The sequence below is a fragment of the Camelina sativa genome, chromosome 15 (genome assembly GCF_000633955.1).
Source record: "Camelina sativa cultivar DH55 chromosome 15, Cs, whole genome shotgun sequence".
Taxonomy (NCBI): Eukaryota; Viridiplantae; Streptophyta; class Magnoliopsida; order Brassicales; family Brassicaceae; genus Camelina; species Camelina sativa.
Window position 1 is genome coordinate 23,765,797 of NC_025699.1, and position 25,752 is coordinate 23,791,548.

The 25,752-nt window shown below is 34.9% G+C and overlaps 3 protein-coding genes and 1 long non-coding RNA gene across 5 annotated transcripts; 1 reads left to right on the plus strand and 3 right to left on the minus strand.

Moving 5' to 3' along the window:
• On the minus strand, positions 3,316-3,821 carry LOC104747387. Its single transcript, XR_761143.1, has 3 exons — positions 3,770-3,821; positions 3,524-3,581; positions 3,316-3,397 (listed from the first exon to the last, which is right to left on the minus strand). It is a non-coding gene; the product is annotated as an uncharacterized LOC104747387 (long non-coding RNA).
• Positions 10,868-13,823, plus strand: LOC104747389 (nodulation protein H-like). Of its 2 annotated transcripts, XR_761144.2 has the most exons (7): positions 10,868-11,284; positions 11,624-11,859; positions 11,967-12,225; positions 12,772-12,951; positions 13,038-13,193; positions 13,292-13,558; positions 13,653-13,823. XR_761144.2 is itself a non-coding variant. In XM_010469017.2 (6 exons), exons 1-6 carry the CDS (start codon positions 11,255-11,257, stop codon positions 13,463-13,465), a joined length of 1,035 nt encoding a protein of 344 aa, XP_010467319.1. In that variant the 5' UTR covers positions 10,868-11,254; the 3' UTR covers positions 13,466-13,823. The 2 variants fall into 2 exon arrangements, 1 of the variants encoding a protein (XP_010467319.1); XM_010469017.2 differs by having other exon boundaries at positions 13,292-13,823.
• On the minus strand, positions 14,001-15,058 carry LOC104747390. Its single transcript, XM_019236999.1, has one exon. It carries the CDS (start codon positions 15,055-15,057, stop codon positions 14,200-14,202), a length of 858 nt encoding a protein of 285 aa, XP_019092544.1. The 5' UTR covers position 15,058; the 3' UTR covers positions 14,001-14,199.
• LOC104747391 lies at positions 21,369-22,602 on the minus strand. Its single transcript, XM_010469018.2, has one exon. The coding sequence runs from the start codon at positions 22,452-22,454 to the stop codon at positions 21,501-21,503; it is 954 nt and encodes a 317-aa protein (XP_010467320.1). The 5' UTR covers positions 22,455-22,602; the 3' UTR covers positions 21,369-21,500.

Here is a 25,752-nt window from a genome sequence, read left to right on the forward strand (position 1 = left end):
CTAGCTAGAATCCTTCAAAAATTGATCATATCTAAACAGATCATGAAGGCGAGTACAAGGAGCAAGGCAAAACTTCTCAAGAAACATCAACCTCAATAACAAGACCGACGCATGACCAAGAAGTTAACACCCACCAAGAACACCAAGTAAAAGCAATGACTGAAATCTTTGAGGACTACCACCAACCAGACACTAAACATGAAACTTCTGCTAAGAAAGGAACCGAGCGCCATAGGCTGAAACAAAGAGACAAGGACTGGGAGAAAGGCAATAGCTGGACGGATCCTCAGCCATTCCACGCATGCGGCTTTGTAACAAAGATACGCACAAGACCAGCAACAAAACTGAGACAGGACACAAGCAAACCACAATGGCAATTATTCTTCAAACCAACCGTTGATCTAAGATCCGACATCATCATCTTTACTTGTAATCAGAATCCCTCACAGAGATAGCTGTTCTGACCGCTTCCTCAAACCAATCAAAAATCAGGACATGAATCAACCAAAAAAGCTCCTCAAACGAATGCCCAACAAAACTGCAAACCACACTAAACACCTAATCGAAGCTAAAAGATGCAGGAGAAGGACGAGGATAGCTTACTCAAAATGGAGATAACAAGAACCCAGTACAGAAACGAGAAGCTTCACCTTTCAGATCAGGACAACACCGGATCTAACGAAGGCAAAGGAGACTTCTTTTGAAGCTGCTGGGAGAGGAAGAACATCGCTCAAAAGACCGCCGAGCAAACCTCACCGTGAAGACCATTTCACTTGTTGAGCATACTAACAACATCACCAATTCACCAGATCTAGCCAAGACAATAGAAAAGAAAGTCAAGCAAACTAACAGAAGAGCATCGGGGGGCCCTCTCACAGTTACGGCGAAGAGCACCGGTCACCGGAGAGGGCAAACGGAGAAACTAGTTTTTCAGGCGGCTAGGGCGAACTTGGTCGTCGAGAGATCCAGTTCTGACTTAGATCCAGTTTATATTATTAGTTGATGCTAATGCGATATATCATGTTTAGTTTTATTTTTATTTATTTTTAATTGTAGACAATGGTCCAGAAATTAAACTTTATAAATCTTTTATAAAAGGTCCAATGATTTTCTTTTGTCGTACCGGTACAGCGTTATTATACTTTTGGGTGGTTGTTAGAATATATATTAAACTTGGTCTGAGTTTGTTATATAGGCACTGTCCAAGCCCAAGCCAACTCTTTTATTAGTATGATATTGTTCGTTTTGGATCTAAGTGGTCCAGCCCTCACGGATTTCTTATTGGGCTTCATTCCAAAAGGTCTCATACTAATTGAAGTTGGTCTTGACTTATACATTAGAAACTTATTTTCGAATCTTCCGATGTGGGACATTGTTTGTATCCCAACAAACCTCCCCTCAAACCATGTACCACGATCATATGGCCTCCCCTTCAGCGAAACCCAGATACTCAGGTTCCGGTACCCCTTTATTCCTGAAGTATTCTTGAGGCACCCTTAATCATGTCATTTTTTTTAGAGATCCTTCCACACCGACTACAGAGCCCACACCCACTTCCCTAGGTCCACTTTTCGACCTAGGTTTTGATATCAATTGTTGGGCTTTCCAAGCCCAAGCCAACTCCCCTATTAGTATGATATTGTCCGCTTTGGGCCCAGGTGGCAAAGCCCGCACGAATTTCTTATTGGGCCCCTTCCCAAAAGGCCTCATACTAATTGAAGTTGGTTTTGACTTATATATTATAAACTTATTTTCTAATCTTTAGATGTGGGACATTGTTTGTATCCCAACAAACCTCCCCTCAAACTATGTACCACAATACTTTGGCCTCCCCTTCAGCGAAACCCATGTACCTAGGCTCCGGTACCTCCTTATTCCTGAAGTATTCTTGAGGCACCCTTAATCATGTCATCTTTTTGAGAGATCCTCTCACACCGAACGCAGAGCCCACACCCACTCCCCTAGGTCCACTTTTCAACCTAGGCTCTAATGCCAATTGTTGAAGTTGGTCCTCATACTAACTGAAGTTGGTCTTGACTTATACATTAGAAATTTATTTTCTAATTAATCTTCCGATGTGGGACATTGTTTGTATCCCAACAAACCTCTCTTTAAACAATGCCTCACATCGGAAGAATTGTTGGGCTTTCCAAGCCCAAGCCAACTCCCTTATGATATTGTCTGTTTTGGGCCCAAGTGGTCCAGCCCTCACGGATTTTCTTATTAGTCTTCTTCCCAAAAAGCCTCATACTAATTGAAGTTGGTCTTGACTTATACATTAGAAATTTATTTTCTAATCTTCCGATATAGGACATTGTTTTGTATCCCAACAGGCATTATCATGCAATTGCTATATTACAATTTTTTAAAAGTAAAAAATCACCCAAAGCCTATCTTGTTTGTCCACGAATATCACGATACAGTACTCATGATCCTTCAACGCTTCAACATAAGCAAAATACAAATAATTGGTGGTAAATGTCGCCTATAAGTGGTTAGGCTAATTATCTATCTTCTCTCTAAGATCTTGATTCCCTTTGGAAAACTCCAAGAATCTATTATGATTACATTTGTGTCATTTACCTTTGTGGCAAATTTGGTGTTTCACTTTCGCACCTCACCCTTTAGTTATCATTTTGTTTTTTTTTTTTGGTACATTCAAAGTGAAAAATCTTTTAAGATGTATTGGCTATTCGTAAATCTTGCAGTCGCCACAAAGCGCACTACCACATACATATTTGCTTAATGGATCTGTCGGTCAAAGTTAACATTAGTATTTTATCTGTGGTGTTCCATTTCGTAGAGTGTCAATACAGTTGTTGTTTTATATTCTTATATATCCAAATCTTTATTTGTTCCTCTAATATATGATTATATATGATCCTCTAAAAATCTTCACATGTATCTAAACCAACATTAATTATGTTGTTTGGTTTGGTCTCTCTCTACTCAACTTTCCAATGTGTCGGTTGTCGGATTTCATTTCACGATTTAACTAGACTCGAGAAAAAAGTGAAAAACTACCAAACGGAGATGAAAACGAAAAAGCTAACTGTGTAGATTAAGTCAAAACTAAAAACCCCAAAAATCCGAAGAATCCGATAACTAAAAAAGAAAAGCATAAGTCAAACCTAAAAATCTGGAATGGGTCACACGTTAATTAATACTAATACAATACTCTTTATCCACCTGATGCTTCTTTTATGAAACCCCATTTTATTCATATAAAAAGAGTTCTTTTTTTGTTTTAAACTTAAAAAAAGAAGAGGCCATAGTGTGCATGTCGGAATCATACCAAAACGACGCCGTTTCATNCCTGTAAAACTTTGTACATACAAGCTTTGGGAGCACCAGAGAAAGCTAGGAAGATAACAGGACATGGTCTAGTCTTTAGCTCCTGAACAAATAACAGCAGTAGCAACATGTAAGTAACACACACGCCAAAAGCAAGTTAACATAAGCATGTAACTAAAAAATAAGAACTCATCACATTCCTGACCAGAACATTAACTTTAGATCTTACCTCAACAAGTTCAGAAAGAAGATGAAACGCTAGAGAGAGAGCCATTTCAGGATAAAACCTGAAAAAACATGAGACAAAATTACAAAACACACTTTAAAAGATTCTCAAAGTATCATTATCTAAAAGCATCCACTATGGAATCTTTCAAGATTCTATACAATTTTAAAAAACAATCTCATACCCAGTTTTTTTTTAATTCAATTGGCCAATCAAATCTAAATTGTAAACAGGAGGAAGAGAACTTACGCAGTGAGAAAATCAGCGCGGCAAACAAGAGAGTTCCAACCAAGAGAAGAGTNCCCAGACATTCGCCGTATGGTGGGATGTAGTGCAAATTTCACATTCAGATCACTTGTGAAATCCAATGGTCCAGAATCATAGACATGTCCAGAGATACAGTTTCTAACCAACTGGCTATCATCCTTCACAAATCAGAAAACAACCTATGAGTCGAAATTGAACCGAGGGAGCAAACAACATAACTACACCTCATGAGCTGAGATTTAATGACTTAGTGTATAGGAGACAACTCTCACCGGATGAATTTGAGCTTCACAATCATCCATGATCACCTGCATCGTTTAACACTTTTAGATAACAAAACATAAAACCAGCATAAGATAACCAAAAAATTAGCTGAAAGTTCAAACCTTTTTTTAACTAACCTGTAAAACTTTGTACATACAAGCTTTGGGAGCACCAGAGAAAGCTAGGAAGATAACAGGACATGGTCTAGTCTTTAGCTCCTGAACATATAACAGCAGTAGCAACATGTAAGTAACACACACGCCAAAAGCAAGTTAACATAAGCATGTAACTAAAAAATAAGAACTCATCACATTCCTGACCAGAACATTAACTTTAGATCTTACCTCAACAAGTTCAGAAAGAAGATGAAACGCTAGAGAGAGAGCCATTTCAGGATAAAACCTGAAAAAACATGAGACAAAATTACAAAACACACTTTAAAAGATTCTCAAAGTATCATTATCTAAAAGCATCCACTATGGAATCTTTCAAGATTCTATACAATTTTAAAAAACAATCTCATACCCAGTTTTTTTTTAATTCAATTGGCCAATCAAATCTAAATTGTAAACAGGAGGAAGAGAACTTACGCAGTGAGAAAATCAGCGCGGCAAACAAGAGAGTTCCAACCAAGAGAAGAGTAAAGATCAACGAAATTAGAAAGATGGTTCTCGTTGATCGAACTCCAAACAAAGATCACCACAACACCGTTAGATCCGCCACCATCACCGTCAACATCCATCTTCTTCCCCCAGTAAACCCTACCACCGCCGATCATAGCTCCGCTCCGGCGAGAAGCTCAAAACTGTTTTAATGAGATTTGTTTTTTTTTTTTTAATGTAATTGTGTGAACCAAACTCGAAAGATGAGATCTTTGGGATACGGGTCCGTTGGTTGTTATCATCAACCACGTCAGATCCTTGTGTGTTTAATTTTACCTCTTGCGTAGTTTAGTGTAACGCCGGTTATAATGCGCCTTTGTTTTGTTTTGTATTTACGACGCCGTTTGGTTTGCCACGTCATGGGATTTACCGTGGAAGTAAGCGGTCAAAGACGATAAAACGAGACTTGTTTGATCCATCTACGCTTCCGACAAGAAGAAGTACAAAAAAAGGTCTTATCTTTTTACTACATATAAGGAACGTTACATTTTAAAGAGCAAAAAACTCACGTGACTAATTACATGTTCTTCAGATTCCTAGTCACATCCCTAATTACGTGAGATCTAGTTATATTAAATACTGTACACAATAAATTAGCGACAAGATATTATGAAGATTAATGTCCTTTAACTTTTAAGGGTTCATAGATCCTTCTTCCATATTTCCAAAATTGGAGCATGGAGATTGATAAAGGTGTTGACTGGTTTTCCTGCTACCTCTCGTAAATGCTGCGTTTGTAGGTGGTAGCGGTTGCTAGCGATTGGAACCAATCACACAAAACGCTTTCAATCTCTCCTAATCGCTTCTAACCGCTCTAAACCACTGAATTCCAAAAGCTGTTTCCTGCAAGTATTTGCGGTTGCGGGTGATTGCGGTTGGAATTTTTTTTTTTTTTTATAAAAAACTTAGAAAAAATAATGATAATGAATTTTTTTTTTGTTATATCTTCTAACTAACCATTTTACTCATTAATGATGGGAGAAAATAAAGTATGCATACGATTGCAGAGAATATAAAATAAATAATTAGAAGAAAATAATATTCCAATTAACAATAATCAGGAAAACTTGATGTAAATTTAATGAAACATCGCACATAAGTTCAAAAAAATCTAAATAAATATAATATTTCATCAGAAATTTAAGAAAATAAGATTATTCGTGAAAAATAGTAAAACAAATCACCAGTGACTCTTCTCAACTCTCACTTGACCATTCCTACCGATGCAACTACTGACCCACGATAAGAGAAAAGAGAAAAGATCTACGATCTAAAGCATATGTTTTGTCATTTATCAAATTACTTGATTAAATTTTTGGTGAAAAGCTAAATGCATAAAGGAATAAGTATTTCAATATAAAATTTATTTGTTTTTTGAATAATTATTTTAGTATTTTTTTAATAAATTTTAATTATAAATCAAGTTTAATAAAAATTTTGGTGTTTTTAAACATTTATATATTATATATCACATTTATTATGTTCCAATCGCTATTGCACCCGCTGGTCAACCAGTCGTAAACCTCCCGCAAATGCACTAATTTTAAACCGCTAAACCAGTCGTTCAAAACACTTAATAATGCTTGAAACTGCAATCGCCCGCTTCCACAATCTCTCGCAACCGCAATCGCAACCGCAACATTTGAACCAGTCAGACCCATTTAACCGCGGTTTGCGTCAAATTCATATCTATCTAAGGCTTTTTCGTCGAAGATGTGAGCAAACTAGGACTCATAGTTAAATAAGTTTTTCTGTATATACTGTATATTGTATTTTCAATAACATAACAATTCACATTAATGTTATTTGTCCTCTCTGAAAAAAAAAAAAAAATTTGCCGTGATATATTAAATTGCCAGACTATCGCAAAAAAAAATTATTTGGTATGTTGAAAGTTCGATATGTAGAAACTACGACAATAATTTTTGTAATCACTAAATTTTATGCAAAATTATGAGTTTTTTTTCAAATATAAATTCTGAACATGTTTTATCATTCTATACTTTTGATTGACATTCATAAAAAAGATTATCTAAAATTCTGAAATAATTATAAGATATTAGAGTCCCGGTCAACTTAAATTTTGTTAATTATATACAATTGTAAAAGACCAGCTCACATCGTTTATCGTTTATTCAATTCAATTTGCTTCTTGCATGATCCACACATTCTCTTTAATTATATATACAAAGGTAAAGGAAATGACCCTCTTACTTCTTCTTTTTTTGTCAATGTCTCAGATTAGTTTGTCTAGTTTCATTTCCAATGTATCTTCTTACTGTATTTGAAACAATCTCTTTTTTTACAAACTTTATTGCAAAGCCTATTATTTAAAATTTACATAATTTTTTTGCCATTTTTACACTTATGATTGATCATTAAATCTTGGACACACACAATGACACAAATACAAAGGACGCCCATGACGTTTTCAAAAAATTTGAGTGATCGATATATCATGTTTTTTTTTTTTCTTTTTTTTTGTCATCTTGAATTTTATTAAAACTTGTTTTAGAACCAAGGTAGGATTACAAACTGCCCAAAAGAAGGAAACTAAAGTCGGCGGACAACTAAAAGTCCCCAGAGTCGATGCTGGAGGAGAAGAACAATCCCCGGAAACTAAGCCCTATCAAAGGGAGACAACCATAGACTGAACTAAAAATACAAAACAGAAATATCAAACCAATCGAAGAAGGACGACTCCTTAGACTACAAACAGAAGTAACTAGGCAAAACCTTAAAAATGGTAGCACCAAGATAACAGAGAAGCTTCTTCTTTTGAAACACTAGCGCATGTGATTTATCACGGCTGCCCACGGCCAACCCGTAATAACAACTACCTCCTCCTATCATGAAGAGAGCCAATCTCTCGAGAACCAAGGACATCATAACCCGGCAAGCAAAGAGTACTTATAGGAGATCATAGAGACTCAAAACACATTCCCAAATGCGACGACGACGACTGATGCGTCCCATTACGTCTAGCTAGAATCCTTCAAAAATTGATCATATCTAAACAGATCATGAAGGCGAGTACAAGGAGCAAGGCAAAACTTCTCAAGAAACATCAACCTCAATAACAAGACCGACGCATGACCAAGAAGTTAACACCCACCAAGAACACCAAGTAAAAGCAATGACTGAAATCTTTGAGGACTACCACCAACCAGACACTAAACATGAAACTTCTGCTAAGAAAGGAACCGAGCGCCATAGGCTGAAACAAAGAGACAAGGACTGGGAGAAAGGCAATAGCTGGACGGATCCTCAGCCATTCCACGCATGCGGCTTTGTAACAAAGATACGCACAAGACCAGCAACAAAACTGAGACAGGACACAAGCAAACCACAATGGCAATTATTCTTCAAACCAACCGTTGATCTAAGATCCGACATCATCATCTTTACTTGTAATCAGAATCCCTCACAGAGATAGCTGTTCTGACCGCTTCCTCAAACCAATCAAAAATCAGGACATGAATCAACCAAAAAAGCTCCTCAAACGAATGCCCAACAAAACTGCAAACCACACTAAACACCTAATCGAAGCTAAAAGATGCAGGAGAAGGACGAGGATAGCTTACTCAAAATGGAGATAACAAGAACCCAGTACAGAAACGAGAAGCTTCACCTTTCAGATCAGGACAACACCGGATCTAACGAAGGCAAAGGAGACTTCTTTTGAAGCTGCTGGGAGAGGAAGAACATCGCTCAAAAGACCGCCGAGCAAACCTCACCGTGAAGACCATTTCACTTGTTGAGCATACTAACAACATCACCAATTCACCAGATCTAGCCAAGACAATAGAAAAGAAAGTCAAGCAAACTAACAGAAGAGCATCGGGGGGCCCTCTCACAGTTACGGCGAAGAGCACCGGTCACCGGAGAGGGCAAACGGAGAAACTAGTTTTTCAGGCGGCTAGGGCGAACTTGGTCGTCGAGAGATCCAGTTCTGACTTAGATCCAGTTTATATTATTAGTTGATGCTAATGCGATATATCATGTTTAGTTTTATTTTTATTTATTTTTAATTGTAGACAATGGTCCAGAAATTAAACTTTATAAATCTTTTATAAAAGGTCCAATGATTTTCTTTTGTCGTACCGGTACAGCGTTATTATACTTTTGGGTGGTTGTTAGAATATATATTAAACTTGGTCTGAGTTTGTTATATAGGCACTGTCCAAGCCCAAGCCAACTCTTTTATTAGTATGATATTGTTCGTTTTGGATCTAAGTGGTCCAGCCCTCACGGATTTCTTATTGGGCTTCATTCCAAAAGGTCTCATACTAATTGAAGTTGGTCTTGACTTATACATTAGAAACTTATTTTCGAATCTTCCGATGTGGGACATTGTTTGTATCCCAACAAACCTCCCCTCAAACCATGTACCACGATCATATGGCCTCCCCTTCAGCGAAACCCAGATACTCAGGTTCCGGTACCCCTTTATTCCTGAAGTATTCTTGAGGCACCCTTAATCATGTCATTTTTTTTAGAGATCCTTCCACACCGACTACAGAGCCCACACCCACTTCCCTAGGTCCACTTTTCGACCTAGGTTTTGATATCAATTGTTGGGCTTTCCAAGCCCAAGCCAACTCCCCTATTAGTATGATATTGTCCGCTTTGGGCCCAGGTGGCAAAGCCCGCACGAATTTCTTATTGGGCCCCTTCCCAAAAGGCCTCATACTAATTGAAGTTGGTTTTGACTTATATATTATAAACTTATTTTCTAATCTTTAGATGTGGGACATTGTTTGTATCCCAACAAACCTCCCCTCAAACTATGTACCACAATACTTTGGCCTCCCCTTCAGCGAAACCCATGTACCTAGGCTCCGGTACCTCCTTATTCCTGAAGTATTCTTGAGGCACCCTTAATCATGTCATCTTTTTGAGAGATCCTCTCACACCGAACGCAGAGCCCACACCCACTCCCCTAGGTCCACTTTTCAACCTAGGCTCTAATGCCAATTGTTGAAGTTGGTCCTCATACTAACTGAAGTTGGTCTTGACTTATACATTAGAAATTTATTTTCTAATTAATCTTCCGATGTGGGACATTGTTTGTATCCCAACAAACCTCTCTTTAAACAATGCCTCACATCGGAAGAATTGTTGGGCTTTCCAAGCCCAAGCCAACTCCCTTATGATATTGTCTGTTTTGGGCCCAAGTGGTCCAGCCCTCACGGATTTTCTTATTAGTCTTCTTCCCAAAAAGCCTCATACTAATTGAAGTTGGTCTTGACTTATACATTAGAAATTTATTTTCTAATCTTCCGATATAGGACATTGTTTTGTATCCCAACAGGCATTATCATGCAATTGCTATATTACAATTTTTTAAAAGTAAAAAATCACCCAAAGCCTATCTTGTTTGTCCACGAATATCACGATACAGTACTCATGATCCTTCAACGCTTCAACATAAGCAAAATACAAATAATTGGTGGTAAATGTCGCCTATAAGTGGTTAGGCTAATTATCTATCTTCTCTCTAAGATCTTGATTCCCTTTGGAAAACTCCAAGAATCTATTATGATTACATTTGTGTCATTTACCTTTGTGGCAAATTTGGTGTTTCACTTTCGCACCTCACCCTTTAGTTATCATTTTGTTTTTTTTTTTTGGTACATTCAAAGTGAAAAATCTTTTAAGATGTATTGGCTATTCGTAAATCTTGCAGTCGCCACAAAGCGCACTACCACATACATATTTGCTTAATGGATCTGTCGGTCAAAGTTAACATTAGTATTTTATCTGTGGTGTTCCATTTCGTAGAGTGTCAATACAGTTGTTGTTTTATATTCTTATATATCCAAATCTTTATTTGTTCCTCTAATATATGATTATATATGATCCTCTAAAAATCTTCACATGTATCTAAACCAACATTAATTATGTTGTTTGGTTTGGTCTCTCTCTACTCAACTTTCCAATGTGTCGGTTGTCGGATTTCATTTCACGATTTAACTAGACTCGAGAAAAAAGTGAAAAACTACCAAACGGAGATGAAAACGAAAAAGCTAACTGTGTAGATTAAGTCAAAACTAAAAACCCCAAAAATCCGAAGAATCCGATAACTAAAAAAGAAAAGCATAAGTCAAACCTAAAAATCTGGAATGGGTCACACGTTAATTAATANTTTTTTTTCTTTCTCTTTTCTCCTGTGTAAGTGCAAACATCTAATTTCCCAAGAAGTAATCTTAATTATTTGTAACAGAGATCCGTAAATTCAAAGCAACATCAACAACGTTCTTGGGCATCTCTCTAATCATTTTGTTTTTCTAAAAAGAAAATTTTCTATTTTCTAATTTTTCTGGAAATTTTTTTTCTTTCTTTTGTATGGGCTGATCAGAGAAAAAAGCTACTTTGTGTGTTTCGTTCGATTCATTCATTATTGTGTTTTTTGTTTAGCTGGAAGGTGTCTGAATAATTCAATGCTCTCTTCTTCTTCTTCTTCTCTTCCTTTCTAAATCTTTCTCTCTCTCCTCTTTACTCTCCTGCTCTCTCTATCTATCTCTGTTCCGAAGCAGACATGGGCGACGAACACTCTTTCATCCCAAAGGTACCTTTTTTTTTTCTGGGTCTTTTAGCTTTTCCTTTGTTTATGCTTAATCTGATTAGGGTTTCTTGTTTTGAGTAATCAAATTGAATAAAGCCTTGATTTTTCTTTTGGTTTGGTATGAACTGTCCTGTAAAAAATCGACCCTTTCTACATCTGGGGTCTTGCGTGAATTTGAAATTTTTGGTTTTTCTTTCAGGCTAATTTAATGATACCCATGTTGTTGTTTATTTGACCCTTGAGTTAAGGTTTTTTGTTTCTAAATTAAGCAAAACAAGTCACTTAACATGAAGACTTTAATGTAATGTTTTTTTTGTTTTTGTTTTTGTTTGGTTTTTGCAGGATAGTTTTGTCTTCAAGCTTCCTAAAAAATCACCACTTGTGTTAAGGATGGTTGTTCTCGTGTTTGTAATGGTCTGTGCTGTTTACATTTGCTCCATTTGTTTGAAGCAAATTGGTGTTGTCCCTAGTGCTGGGTTCATGAACGTTGAAGTGTTTGAGAGGCAGTGTCCTGAGCCTAATATCGAACCTTGGGACATACCTTATGTTCATTACCCTAAACCTAAAACTTATAGTAGGTAATGAGAGTGTTTGTTTGTTTGTTTTATAGTTTGGTTCTTGAGTTTTTTTTTAATGCCTGTGTTGTTGATTTGTGTGTATTGTTTGGGTTGGGGGATTTTGTTAGGGAGGAATGTGCCTGCAATCCTGTTAGGTATTTTGCGATTCTCTCGATGCAGAGATCTGGTAGCGGCTGGTTTGAGACTTTACTTAACAATCATACTAACATAAGCTCGAACGGAGAGATCTTTTCGGTTAAAGATAGGAGAGCTAATGTGTCGACCATTTTTGAGACGTTGGACAAAGTATATAATTTAGATTGGTTGAGTAGTGCTTCTAAGAACGAGTGCACCTCTGCTGTTGGTTTGAAGTGGATGCTTAATCAGGTAAGGTTCTAATATGTCACAAAAATTCTTGCTAGTCTCTTTATACCGAATTGTTACTTACTGTTTAAAATAGCTTAGATGCTGAGCTTATCAATATGTGACTTATGTCCTTAGAACAGATCCTACACTATGAGATGGTCACTAATGCTGTTACTTGGTTAGTGTTTAGAATATGTAATTTAAGTATAGGACTGAGCTATAGGTTTTAGATCAGAGCTGCAATCTTTTGCCTTAGATCGATAGAATAGACTTCTATGTTTTAGGGAAGAGCTGTTATGTGTAACCGCTGATAAAATGTTTTGACTGTTTGTACTTCTCGCCCTTGACATTTGTGTTTGATTGTATTCTGATGGTTCTTATCTCTGTAAAAGCAGAACCGAGTTCCAATAGCCTTACTGTGTTTGCTTGCCCTTGTTGTTTCTCATATTTTGGTTTGTTGGTGAATTCTTTATACATTTTAGTTCACATGACTCTTCATATTTCATTTTGTGTTTCATCTTGTTTACATTATAATGTGATTGGTTGTTGGGGATGAAACATATGCAGGGTCTAATGAAACACCATGAAGAGATAGTAGAATACTTTAAAACCCGAGGCGTATCTGCTATTTTCCTTTTCAGAAGAAACCTCTTACGCCGGATGATTTCAGTTCTTGCAAACTCTTACGATAGAGATGCTAAGCTATTAAATGGTACTCACAAGTCCCACGTTCACTCCCCTAAAGAGGTTTCCCTCTCATTCTCTTCATTTTTTTGCATGTGTCTGCACATTTTTCTCAGTGAAACTAAACGTTTGACCAAATGGGGTTTCAGGCTGAGATATTGGCGCGATATAAGCCATTAATCAACACGAGTCTTTTGATACCTGATCTGAAGCAGGTTCAAGAAATGACTTCAAAAGCACTTGCGTACTTTAATACCACTCGCCATATCTTCCTCTACTACGAAGATGTTGTCAAGAACCGCACCGTGAGAACATTTTGTGTTTTTCAAGGTTCCTTAACTAGTTTCACTGCACATATTGTTCTGATTAAGCCCTGTGTTTTTTTTTTCTCCCCGTTTTGCAGAAACTAGACGATGTCCAAGAGTTTCTAAAGGTGCCAAAACTCAATTTAAAGAGTAGGCAAGTAAAGATTCATCATGGTCCATTGTCACAGCACGTACAAAACTGGGAAGAGGTTCAAACGACACTGAAAGGGACCGGTTTTGAAAATTATCTACTAGAAGATTACCGCAGGTGAATTAACCTTAGGAGAGAGTGATGTACATAAACCTCTCTCTCGCAGAAAGGTCAGACCAACTTTGTAGGAAAGTTTTGGTAGTGCCACGAACAGGTTTTTGCAAGTCTTTATCTTTTTTTTTTTAGTTATCTCTGTTTCTTCCAAGATTTAATCAAGTTAGTTTTTAATTCGATTCATTCTTTATCAGGGAACTAAGAGTTCTATTGTAATCGGGAACACGTTCTGGTTCATCCTCTTATTTGCTTCTAATGATTAGAACAAAGAACAAAGATTTGCCAGTTTGATTGATTGACTATGAAATTGTTTATCACATTTGTTTATATGTGATGGGTTATATATATGTTCAGTTGGTTTTGTAGACTGAATTGATGGAGACACAAAGGGACTCTCTGTTTTTGCGTACAAATTAGATGAGAAGAATTTGTATTATTCTTGACCATTTCTCTTTAAACTAACATTTGAGAAGTCGATTTGTTTTGATTTAAAAATAAGAAGATAAATAATAATAACAAATCAGAAAATTTGGTACTTTGGTTTGAAAATTATAACAACAAATATATAATAAAATACTACTAGAATGAGAAAGACATGCATTTTCTGAATACAATATGTTGAAAGAAATACTTAAGAAAATAAAATCCTAAACAAGCTCTTCTTCTATGATCACAAGATGTTTTAAATCTTCTTCCTCGATTTTTTCACCCTTCTTGACTTCATTCTCTTGTTTTGGTCTTTTACCTACCATGAACTCCATAGGTTAATTTACAGAACTTTCTTTTGTTTTTTGCTCGAAGTCTTTGTTCTCTTTCTTCGCTCGTCTCAGTTTTGTAGTGAGATGACATATGTGCAGCAAATTTTTGAGAAGTATCAAACACACCATTGCATTTAGGACATGTATATGGACCGTACTTTTCATATGGTAGACTATGTGTCCGACCATCATCTTGATTACTACCGTCACTTTTCTCAGTAGTTTTCTCAAAACGATTGATTGGTTGTAGTATTTTCTTCAATGAACGACCATCTTGGAGAATATGTTGGTCATGGTTGTGCTTTGATGACAAGGAATACATGTCTAAATGTTGAGAATATGCAGAATCTTGACGCGGATAAATGACATTAAGAGGTTTTGGATTCAAAATCTCGCACTTTTTATCAAAAGTAATTGGAGAAGAAAATGTACGATTCCAAATATTACTTTCAGAATTCATAGCACGTTTGACACGTTCAATACCATATTGTGCATTGTCAAGCGTATTAGTAGGAATGATAGCAGTATACCTATTTGTAATGGTTTGAGTGAAAGAAACTCGAGTGAGATGAGAATGATTATTGACAGGAAAATAATTGTCACTCATTATATGGTTTCTCACATGTGAATTTTGATATCCAAAAGATGATGAAGAGACATGTGAATTATGAAAAGAAGTAAAAGAAGGAGATGAGGGAAAAAAATTTCCATGGTTTGTGTGATCAGAACTAATGAACATCGATCTAACCATATTAGAATTATGGTTCATCTGGATGGGGAAAAAACTATGATTGTTAGTATCATCACCAAGAAAATTGAAATTGTTTGGAATAGAAGACATTTCTGAAAGAAAGATAGAGCATATGTGATATCGTTTGCTCCTCCATAATATATATATATAAATTTCGCATTGGAAAATAAAGATATTAACCTCAAAAACGGAAACTAATCTTTAAATTTAAAAGGAAAAAAATATACTTTATTTTATTTGAGATTATATTAAATATTTAGAAAGAAAAAAATTCCCAATTATTTATTTATTTCCCTGAAAATACATTTATTTACTTTGGTTATATATGGATGAAAACTTAAAAAAACATGATTTTCTGTCATATACCTGGATTCGGTTGTTGAAAATATGAATAATATCCCAATTTTAAACTTTTCTCTTAATATTTAATATAAATTATTAGGAAATATATATTCATGTGTAGAACATTTGTCGAAAGGTGTGTCATCTATCTTAATTTTTTGGGTGATATGGTTATATAATGTTGCTTTATCACTATTAAGACCAATAAGTTTATTTACTAATTATAGTTATGTAAATATTTATAATTTGCAATAAAATCTTATCTTTTAAATTTCTCTTTGCAAATCTTATCTTATATAACTCACCTAAAAGTTGTTCAATAAGGGGTGGATGATTTTTATTTATTATATAAAACTAGATTTAGGACCGTGGTTTATGAATTAAAATTTTATCTTTTTGAAAAGAAACTCAATCGGAAGATAGTAAATTAAATCAAATTCTGTGTAAAAGATAATAATTCATTATCTTGATTTGAAGGTATGGACTTCCAATTATTTAAATATATATTTTAACTATTTAGGTTTCTTATGCCTATATAAATATAAAACATTTTATGAGATCAAAGATGATAAAAGAGCTATAAAAATTATTGAAAGACCCAACAAATTATTATAGCTTTCTAGACTAAGATATTTGTGACATACGGGTTAATTGGGAAAAATGTAAATTGAAACTATGAACTTTCAAATTTTGATCATTTAAACCATGAACTTTAATGTAGGTAATTTAAAACATCAATTTTCGTTGACTAACTCTTGTAAACATAAAGCTTTGTTGACCATACAAAGAAAGATATGAGGTGAAATCTGATATTTGAACAACTAACAGACGTTACTCTGTCGTTAACCATTTTTGTTAGTGATAAAACGACGTCGTTTTGATGAAAGTTTTAATTCGATAAAATATCATTTAAATTATGAACTTTTAAATTAAGGTCATTTAAACCATGAACTATCAAATCTAGGCCGTTTAAACCATGAAACTTTGTAGACTATTTAAATATCAACTTTCATTGAATAAGATTTTTTAGACATTAAGTTTAGTTGACCAACCCAAACTCGACATGATATTAATTATGCTAACAAAACAAGTGATATATGGTATTTTTAGTGTCTTTCGTCTTTCGTTTAATACTTAGTTTTAGTCGTTTTATCGTATCTTTTGTGTCTTTTTGTTTGTGTCTTGAATTTTTTTCCAGGTATTAAGATGTTAGTGAAGTTTGAAAGATTGATCACCCTATTTTAGATTCATAGAATTGATCAATTTATTTTAGATCCTAGGTTTTTATATGCATTATATTAAATATAGCTAAGACAATGAAAAAGTTTGTGAATGCAAGTGACTAGCAAAAACGGAAAGTAATTAAGTTGTTTAAATCAAAAGAGAAGCATTGAGCGCAGAGAATCATTAGGGGATATAAGCACAAATTTAGGTGATTAGATAAGGACGCATTAGATACCGTTCTAGAGCTCAAATCACGGTTGTAAAGCTAACATACTCTCGCAACGCTAACTATCTATGCAAAGAATCAATTAGACTCTAAACTCTTGTTTGAATCTAGCAAACCAAGCAATCATTAATTAAAAGTTTAGGTTTGATTAGTTCACAAGATACCTTAACTTCAACTCTCGTTGGCTAAGGCTCACCTTGCTCACCTATATTTTTTTAAGCAACTCAACAATACTTTTGGTGCCCAGATAAATTAAAGGTAAGATTAGAAACTAGGTAGCTGGACTAGTTTAAGCACTAAAAATAACAATAGATGAAAAACAAAATAGATCAATCCCTAACATAACACACTTACCTTAGAGAATCATAAACCCCTTCTGAAATCTGAAACCTAATTTAGAAATTACTTAAACATAGAGAAACAACAGATCAATGATGAAGAAGACATAATTGAATTGCAAAAAAAAGAATTAAAAAAAAGGTTCATAATTCTTCTCCAAAGACTAAAAAACTTTAAAAGCACACTTTAACTTAATAATAGACTCAAAATAATTGTAAAAACTATGGTTAAAACTCTATAAAATACAACCACATCAAAATTGACTACTGGTACGATGATGTATGCTCTTAGTAAACTTATCATTTACCACTAGACTTAGGTCACTTCATAAAAATTTATATATTTTTTAAATTACAAAACTAAAAATATTAAAACACGTATTATTAGGCCATCCTTAACGGGATAACAATTACCATGTTCTTATCCAATTATATTATTAAAAAACGAAACAGTGTGCTTAGATCAAAAATTTTGATCTTGGGATAGAACTGATCCATAGCCGAGTTCTTCTTTGTTTCCTGTGTTGTGATTGGTTGAAAATTTTTTGAGAGAATGGAAAATATTATTTTCTCTCATTCTTCTTCGAAATCGATTCTAAGAAGACCAAAAATTGGTGACGACGAGCATCGGCGGGGCTCCGTGGTGGTTGCTCGGTTTCGGCGGGTTCCGACGATCCCCATGTGCTTCTCCGCTGCCGCGAATTCGGACCTTCTTCGCTCCCAGCTTGATCGGAATTCGGACCTTCTTCGCTTCCCAGGTTCTTTGAAATTTCTTAGACTTTTGAAAGATGGGAATGTGGGTTTTTTTTAGCATTGTTAATTCAATGATTGATGTCAATTTTGAAATTTTATTTTCTTTTGCTGTTGTTGTTGTTGGTGGTGGTCCAGCAAATAATAGTTTTGATTGATGTCAATAGTTTTGGTTGTTCTTTTGTTTTCAATTGTCTGAGAAATCTATCTGATTGAGTACGTATCTTTGGATCTTTGGATCTCGAAGCATGTGTGTCAACCATTTCGTTTATAGGATTGAGTATGTATGGTCAATCCCTCTCAATTTCGTTTATAGGGTTGAGTATGTATGGTCAATTCAGTTGGTTACTCTTTGAGTGTGGTATTAGTCGAGCTGTTTAGCTGCTCTGCATGTTAAGCAAACTGGAAGGTGCATATATATGTGGGTCTGCCGTGATAAACACAACAAAATCGTAGCTTCCTTCTAACTGCTCTGTGTGTTAGTTTGCCATGGGAGAAGTGCTAGTAGCTTCCTTCTTTTCTTCATATTGATAAGCTTAAAGTTGACTGGGAGGAGCTGATCACTTCAGATTAGTTGTTATTGTTGAACAGAATGAATCTCTGGTTATGTTTTAAGCTATGCGTGTTTGGTGTTTTTTTGGTTTTGTTATCAGTAAGTCGGAGATAACTTGTTTTTTGTAAACAGACATTAGAGTTGAAGGCTGAACTCGAGAGAAAGATGGCTGAAGCACGCAGTGAGTACGAGTGGAGCCTTTAGGAGTTTGATTGCCATGAACAGTCTCTTGGCGAACGCTTACAAGTGTTCACGTCGAGTGAAGAGTGCAGCCACGGATACTGCAGCTGTTAGAGGTAAACAATGACACTCACACTTTGGTGATACATCGGTAGGGATGTGGTCGAAGCAGTTGGAGAGGTTGTTGGAGATGCAGCAGTTTGGTGATACATCAGTAGGGATGTGGTCAAAGCCGACAGTAAGGAGGAAGACAAAGATTGTTTGCACCGTGGGTCCTTCTACCAACACAAGAGAGATGATATGGAAATTGGCTGAAGTTGGGATGAATGTTGCTAGGATGAACATGTCTCATGGTGATTGTGCTTCACATAAGAAGGTATTGTATATTGAATTTGGTTCTCATGGTGATCATGCTTCACATAAGAAGGTATTGTATATTAATAATTTTTTAAAAGTTTTTATAATTTGTAAAATATTTATGAATATTATATTATTCTAAGAACACCAAAATTAGTTTCCCCATTTTTTTAACATAATATCTTAACTACTGATCTTAGATTATTTTCACTATATATTTAATCTAAGAACATAAAAAAAAGTTCTCCCATTAAGGATGCCCTTATAAAATATGAGAAATTAATTAAACAAATCATAACTACATTAAATCATTCCTACAGTTTGGCTATGTGTCACGATTTACTGAAAATGTTTGGACTTTATATAATAAGATGAGAGGGGGCACTTATTCCATTGATATTACTGACCTCGTATTCTACGAAATAATTTTTCTTTGACTTTTTTTATCAATCTATTGGGTCACAACATATTAGTCTAATTACGGTAACTTCATTTTAAGAGAAGAGTTGATCTTAGGTGAGGTTGTGCCAGTTTTTCATGGACTTATGAATGTCATTAGACCGTGGTCACTTCTCAGCTACGTGAAATAGTTTACGATATATTTTGGTTTTACAGGAATTCATAGGCACGTGTTCTTTGCTCTCCGGTGTTGTTTGCTTCTTCGTCTGACCATATATATAGGTCTTTCTCCATTTGCTTCTTAGTGGTGTATCCAGACCATTAGCGAGCTAAAGAAATTAGTCCCTCATTTCCTCCCAAGATCGATATGAATTACATGTGTTTATAGTTTCTTTGTAAACATTTTCAATTATTTTCTTAGCGATAGTTATGTATCGAAAGAGTTTGGTACAATAATATTTAATTAAGTAAACATCAATAACAATTAAGAATGGTCATGGAACCTGTCTAATCAAAGTAGTATCAAACATTTTTAATAAATGGTCACCCACCTCTCTGATCTCATTTTTTGTCTGTCACCGTTCAATTAAATTACTGAGTTGTATCACATTTTTTTAAAAACAAACTGTATATTAACTATTTCCACATAATTTGATTATACATGATCTCAATAGTTTTGTACATCTTGAAAGCAAAAAACTATATAAATAAAACTTAATCAAGAAAAAAGAAGAAAGAAAATTTGGAAACGCCCCAAAAGTTCACCATTTCAACTTAGATACAACAGAATTGTTTGAAGACTGAAAAAGGAAAAAAGAGTATTAAAAGTTATTAACTCATATTAGGTTGTAATCAGTTACATAATCAAATGTTAACTATATAACAATTATGAATGTTATAATATGTGGTCCAAACACTTTATTCTGTTAAGAGCATCATTACCATTATTATTGCACAAAACCTCATGATTAAGGAGCATTGCATTTCTTCTTTTGCTATTCTCTCTTTCGGCTCAGCCTCATTGTTCCTACGTTCTCCAACACTTTTTTAATTCACTACGATCTGTGAGCAGTTTACATTCTCTTATTCTTTATCTATAAACTTTTTTTTTTTGTGTGCAACATTCTTATCTATAAACTAAATAATACAATTTGTACTAGAATCTATTTTTTTTACAACAATTACAAATTGTCCTATGACAAGTACTGCGAGAGCTAGATGTGAAAATGTAACGTCACGATAGCTGTCTTCTATAAAACATACACTTTACATTCTTGGTTTTTTTCTTTCTTTTTTGTTCTCTCAGTCTCATGGTAATGCCTTCAAAGAATAATAGTCCAAGTCAAAAACAGATTAATGTGTGGTTCATATGAAGTGGATTTTCTAAAAACTTATTGTATCATTCCGAAAGAATTACTCAAACCGATTTTTAAAATAATGATTTCCAACTTAGAAATAAATAAAATCTATGATTCTTATTTATTTGTTATTGTTTGACTCGTAACATTAGTGTAATGTAATATTTCTAAATCGTTATCATTATTTTTTCGGAGATATTCATCTTAAACCGAATTCCACTTTTCTTTAGATCAAACACCATACTTGTTTTTAAATGAGCCGTCTCTAATACTATACGAGGAGGAATTGTTGGTTTACCAAAAAAACACGATTAGCAATTCTCGAATTCACTAATTTAGTATTGATCCTTTTCATATGAAGTTTCTAATTATTTGATTGTTTTAAAAAAAAGAAAATATTTTTATTTTTAATTGACACTTAGTAGATGGGGCTCGTGAAAAGAATGAGCACTCTCACTACTAGTAGCCTAGTTATGGTGGGGCAAATTTGTTAAATATGTGCCTTCTTGATCATAACTCTCTTGTGATGGTGGGGCGAATTCGTTTAGCTTTCAATTAGTATCCGGTGGACATCCTTCGTCGAATGAAGCATTAGCCAAACTACATCGTATGTCAAATTTTACATTTTTTTTTTTTTTCCTTCTTTTATTCATTCACATGTATATGTATCAAAACGTCGCGAATTAAACAATATCATATATTTTATCCATCAATTCGATGGATACCTCACCATCACATATGAAAATTAAAGCCATCAAAAAAGCGAATATAAAATATATAAGAACAAAAGAAAAGTACAAGAGGGATCAAGAGGATGCACGTGACAGTGACCCAACTCTTGCAATTTCATGGACCGTAGGGTTAAACCCTAAGCAGCCTAACCAGCCTTGCTTGTACGGCAAGAATGTCTTCCTCTTTAATTCCTCCGACACTGCTCTGTTCTCAGTGTAATGCATCTCGTGAGCTGAAACCACCGCTCCGTTCCTCCTCCTTGACATAGACACCGACGAGTCACAACTCTCTCTCGACCGGATACTGGAACTTCTCACATCCTCGGCCTCTCTCTTTGTTAGTATATCGTATCTTTTCAAGGAATCTTTGGTCGGAACCGGTCTTCCGTCTGACGCACTCCTGAACAGCAACAGATCTTTTAGTTTCCACTTCTTATACGCACGACCAGGGTACAGAATTGCTGACAAGAAAACAGAGGATTTTTGGTTGCTTGTGTTGGAAGCAACCATTTTTGTTGACTGTACTTCTTCTTCTTCATCAACCATAATGTCTGAAACTCTCAGTGGAGACGTAGAACGGCTTCCTTTACGATCATAACGCGAAGAAGAAGATCCCAGAGACCGGTCTCTTCCTCGATCTTGCTGACCATCGGAAATTTCTATATCAGGATCCCTAGATCTAGGAGAAGAAAAAGGAGGAGTGAGTGGTTGTCTTAAAGGTCGAATCTTTCCTCCATCAAAGAGCTCATCAGCGGCAGAGAAAGAAGTTTTCGCCAATTGACCACTGAAATTGAACTCGAAATCGTCTTCGAAATCGCTGGCTGATCTCTTCTTGGGAGTTCTTGGTTGATCATCCCAGTCAAAAGGTATGTTGGAGGAAGTGGAAGGAGAAGGGCTTGTGGGTGCACTAAAGAAGAAAACATTGTTGTTGCCAAATCGAGTTGGGCTTGAAGGAGCTGTTATGTATGGAGACGAAGTTGTGCTGTCGAAATTGAGTTCTGCTGCTGCTACTGCCACTTCTATCTCCATTAATGGGTGTTCTTCTTTGGATGTTTTGTTCTTCTTTTGCCTTTTGTTGGTTCTTGGAAGGTGTTCCCCTTTCAGACGTAAAGCTTGACTTTAGTTTAGGGAGAAAGAGAGAGAGAGAGAGAGAGAGAGAGAGAGAGAGAAAGAGAGATGGAGAAAAATGAATGGTGATTGAATTAGGAGATGCCTTTATAAGTCTCACCTACCTAATGGGTCGTGACTTAATTATTATGATTTTTTTAGTTCTCATTTCTATATGTTCTTTTGGACCAAATTAGCTTGGTCATTTTAGTTTTTCTTTATCATCGTTGTTTTTTATCAATTTTTTTTTTCTTTTTCTAATCGTATTTTATATATCAAGAGGATTGTACAATTATTGGCCTTTACATCTTTCCAGACTGAAACTCGAATAGATTACTACACGTTCGGATATCCAGGTTGTATATAGAAGCTATAAATATTGTATTTTGTAGTAACAATATTTTTTTTTAAAATTATTTATCACAATATCTATGTATGACAAGTTAAAAACTTAACTTCTCATTTGTCAAACTCATGTGGGGAAAAGGTTCAGTTTCTCATGCAGCATAGAGTTTAATTGTTATTTGTTGTTCTATTATTTTATGATCATTGACTATTGTTGCAGGTTTTTGTATTGTAATGAAACAATATTAATTTAATTGATATCATGTTCAATAGAGGATGGCTTCTCGAATTATTTTTCCTACGTGATTAACGTAATTGTCAAAGTAATGGTGGCTAAATACCTCCAAATATCCAATTTATAATACTATTTTGTTGAAGATAACACACACATTATAATAGCTTAACTACTCTAGTGTTGTTTCTTGTGTTATAATGCGACCAATTAATAGTTTTTTATTTCCGTTTTATAAAGACATTCGTATTTGTGCTCGTGTCTATTTGAAAATTATAAATATCTTTTGAGCCGGCAAAGACAAGTATTACTTTGATGTTACTTGTAATTTATGTGGCTTAGCTTCTTTACAAGTCCCTGTTTGTGTTTACTTCACTTCATACAACTGATAACTGAAAGTCTGAAAATGAATCAATCGATAAAAAGTTTTTTCTAGTTTTTTTTGTTTCATTTTATTTAAAAGTTTTTTTTTTTTTTTGTCAAATAAAAAAGTTCTTTATTATGAATAAGATGTTTGGGTGTCCGTAGGTAGATTCATATATCCTTAATTAGGTGTACCTTTTTTGGAGAAAGATTCTATCTAACGCGAATAAGTGATTTCTAATTTTCATATGTTTTGGGTAATTAACAATTTTAATCACTATACTTTAATAAGTATTATCTTTAAGAAGTTTCCAAATCAAAATTTTCAACAAAAATAATTGATAGGTCCAAACTCATTTATCTCAACCGACTACAAAAACTTTTATCAGTCATATACTCCAATCACATTCAATACTCGAATCAAATTCTAACGTTGTTCTCGTGTTTGATATTTGAAAAAAAGTTGTATGAAAATTTTCGTTTAAATTAACAGAACAGATTTGCGTATACATGTATAAAGTTCGTGGTCGATGGTCAAGAATACTAAACGAGCTTTGCAAGTTGAGTTTATTATTTTATCTTTGACAAGAAACTCCAAAAATGTCAATGTCTTAACGGTTGTCCCGGCATACAACATTGACTTTTGTCTTTGGTATTTACACTTCACCTATACACACTTAAACATGTTGATTGATTACAGATTTGTTAGAAACATATATTAAATATGGTTTACCTTCAATAAAACATGTAATTTGGACCTTTCTAACGATTTCAAATTTTTTTGATAAATAAAATATAAAACAAGCAGGGAACGTAACACATTATATTAAATATTTTTTTAAAATATTATATTAAATCTGATTTTGTTTAGCCTTTAAAACATGTCACGGAAAACTGTTGTTGGCTAATAAGTTTTCAAAATTTAATAAAATTTAGTATCTTTAAATTCAAGATTTTGATGATATTTGGTGATCAGAGAAGTTTTTTATATTGTTATTTATTAAAATTTTCTACAACATCACATAAAACTATGAAATTTGGATCTTTGTAATTAAATTAACAAATCCACAAAAAACACCATGAAATCACATGTTATTCATTGCTTAAATATTTCCAATAACAGTATATTTAAATGTATTACACTATTACTTCAAATCGATAACCAATAACAATGAATTTTTGATTAAATTTTTTAAAAATTTCTATGAATAAGATATAAGTTTTCATTTTATGAAAAATAACTTTAAATTCTTGATTGAATACCTCCTTTTGTATCAACAAGCCCTACACACATCCATGTATCTACTAATAGAAAATTAAAAAAAAAAATAGAAATATGAAAATTTGGTAATTTTATGAAATATGGAAATTTAGAAATGGTATGAAATTTTTTTATCAAGTGTGATAAAAAAAAACCGAGTTCCCCCTAAAATTTTTTCTCCCAGTCACGACTATCGAAAAGCCGCTATTACCATTTTCCTCCGACGCCGGCAGGGCTCCGGCTCGCCGGCGTCGGGGTCTCTCAACCTCTCCGATACTCTATTGTTCCCTCTACTCTCTTAGCTACTCTTCTAAATCTTTTTTCCCCTTTTATTTTCCCCTTTTGTTTCCCTATCAAACCATTATCCCAGATCCAGATGAAGGTTTGATCTTGTTTCCCTGTAAATGGGTGCGGAGTCCGGCGAACCCCACCCTTAACTACTTTCGCCCAGCCTTACCGCTGACGGTACCCATGTCTTTGTGCTTCCCACTTCCTCGATCCGGATTGTGTTTCGCCCCTGGAATTTCCTCTCCACCAACGGCACCAGAGTCGATGTCTGGCGAGGAATCATCCAGCGGTGCGAATTATCTCCGTTATTGAACTACCGTCTCAATGTTTTGTCACCCTCTGAGCTTGGCATACCCATGTCTACTTCCACCGGAGACGCAGATTCTTTCACTCTCTCCGGTTAGCCGCTGCACGAATCAACTCCCTCTCTCTCTGCGGATGGGCCCTGCATCTGAACTCGGCTTGTTAGTATCTCATACGGTCTCGCCCAACCTCCAAAACCCCAGGTCTCCTCTATCTACCCTTATGTTATGTGGTAAACTTTATCTAGTGTCTTTGGTAGAACTCGATGTCCGAAGACTGCTGAGAATCCACTTACCTAGATTGTTTGGTAGAAACAAAGTGTATGTTAGATCCTTGGTCTTAGCTCAATCAGTGACAATGCTCGATAACTGGAAGAACCAAATCACTTGCTTTCCTATGCTAACTAGCGATTCCAGCTCTCAACAACA

Excerpts from the sequence above, each read along its gene's own strand:
- LOC104747389 (XM_010469017.2), top strand. The coding sequence starts at position 11,255 with ATGGGCGACGAACACTCTTTCATCCCAAAG. Across the intron at positions 11,285-11,623 it reads AACACTCTTTCATCCCAAAG|GATAGTTTTGTCTTCAAGCT; the intron begins GTACCTTTTTTT and ends TGGTTTTTGCAG. Across the intron at positions 12,952-13,037 it reads ACGTTCACTCCCCTAAAGAG|GCTGAGATATTGGCGCGATA; the intron begins GTTTCCCTCTCA and ends ATGGGGTTTCAG.
- LOC104747390 (XM_019236999.1), bottom strand. The coding sequence starts at position 15,057 with ATGTCTTCTATTCCAAACAATTTCAATTTTCTTGGTGATGATACTAAC.
- LOC104747391 (XM_010469018.2), bottom strand. The coding sequence starts at position 22,454 with ATGGAGATAGAAGTGGCAGTAGCAGCAGCAGAACTCAATTTCGACAGC.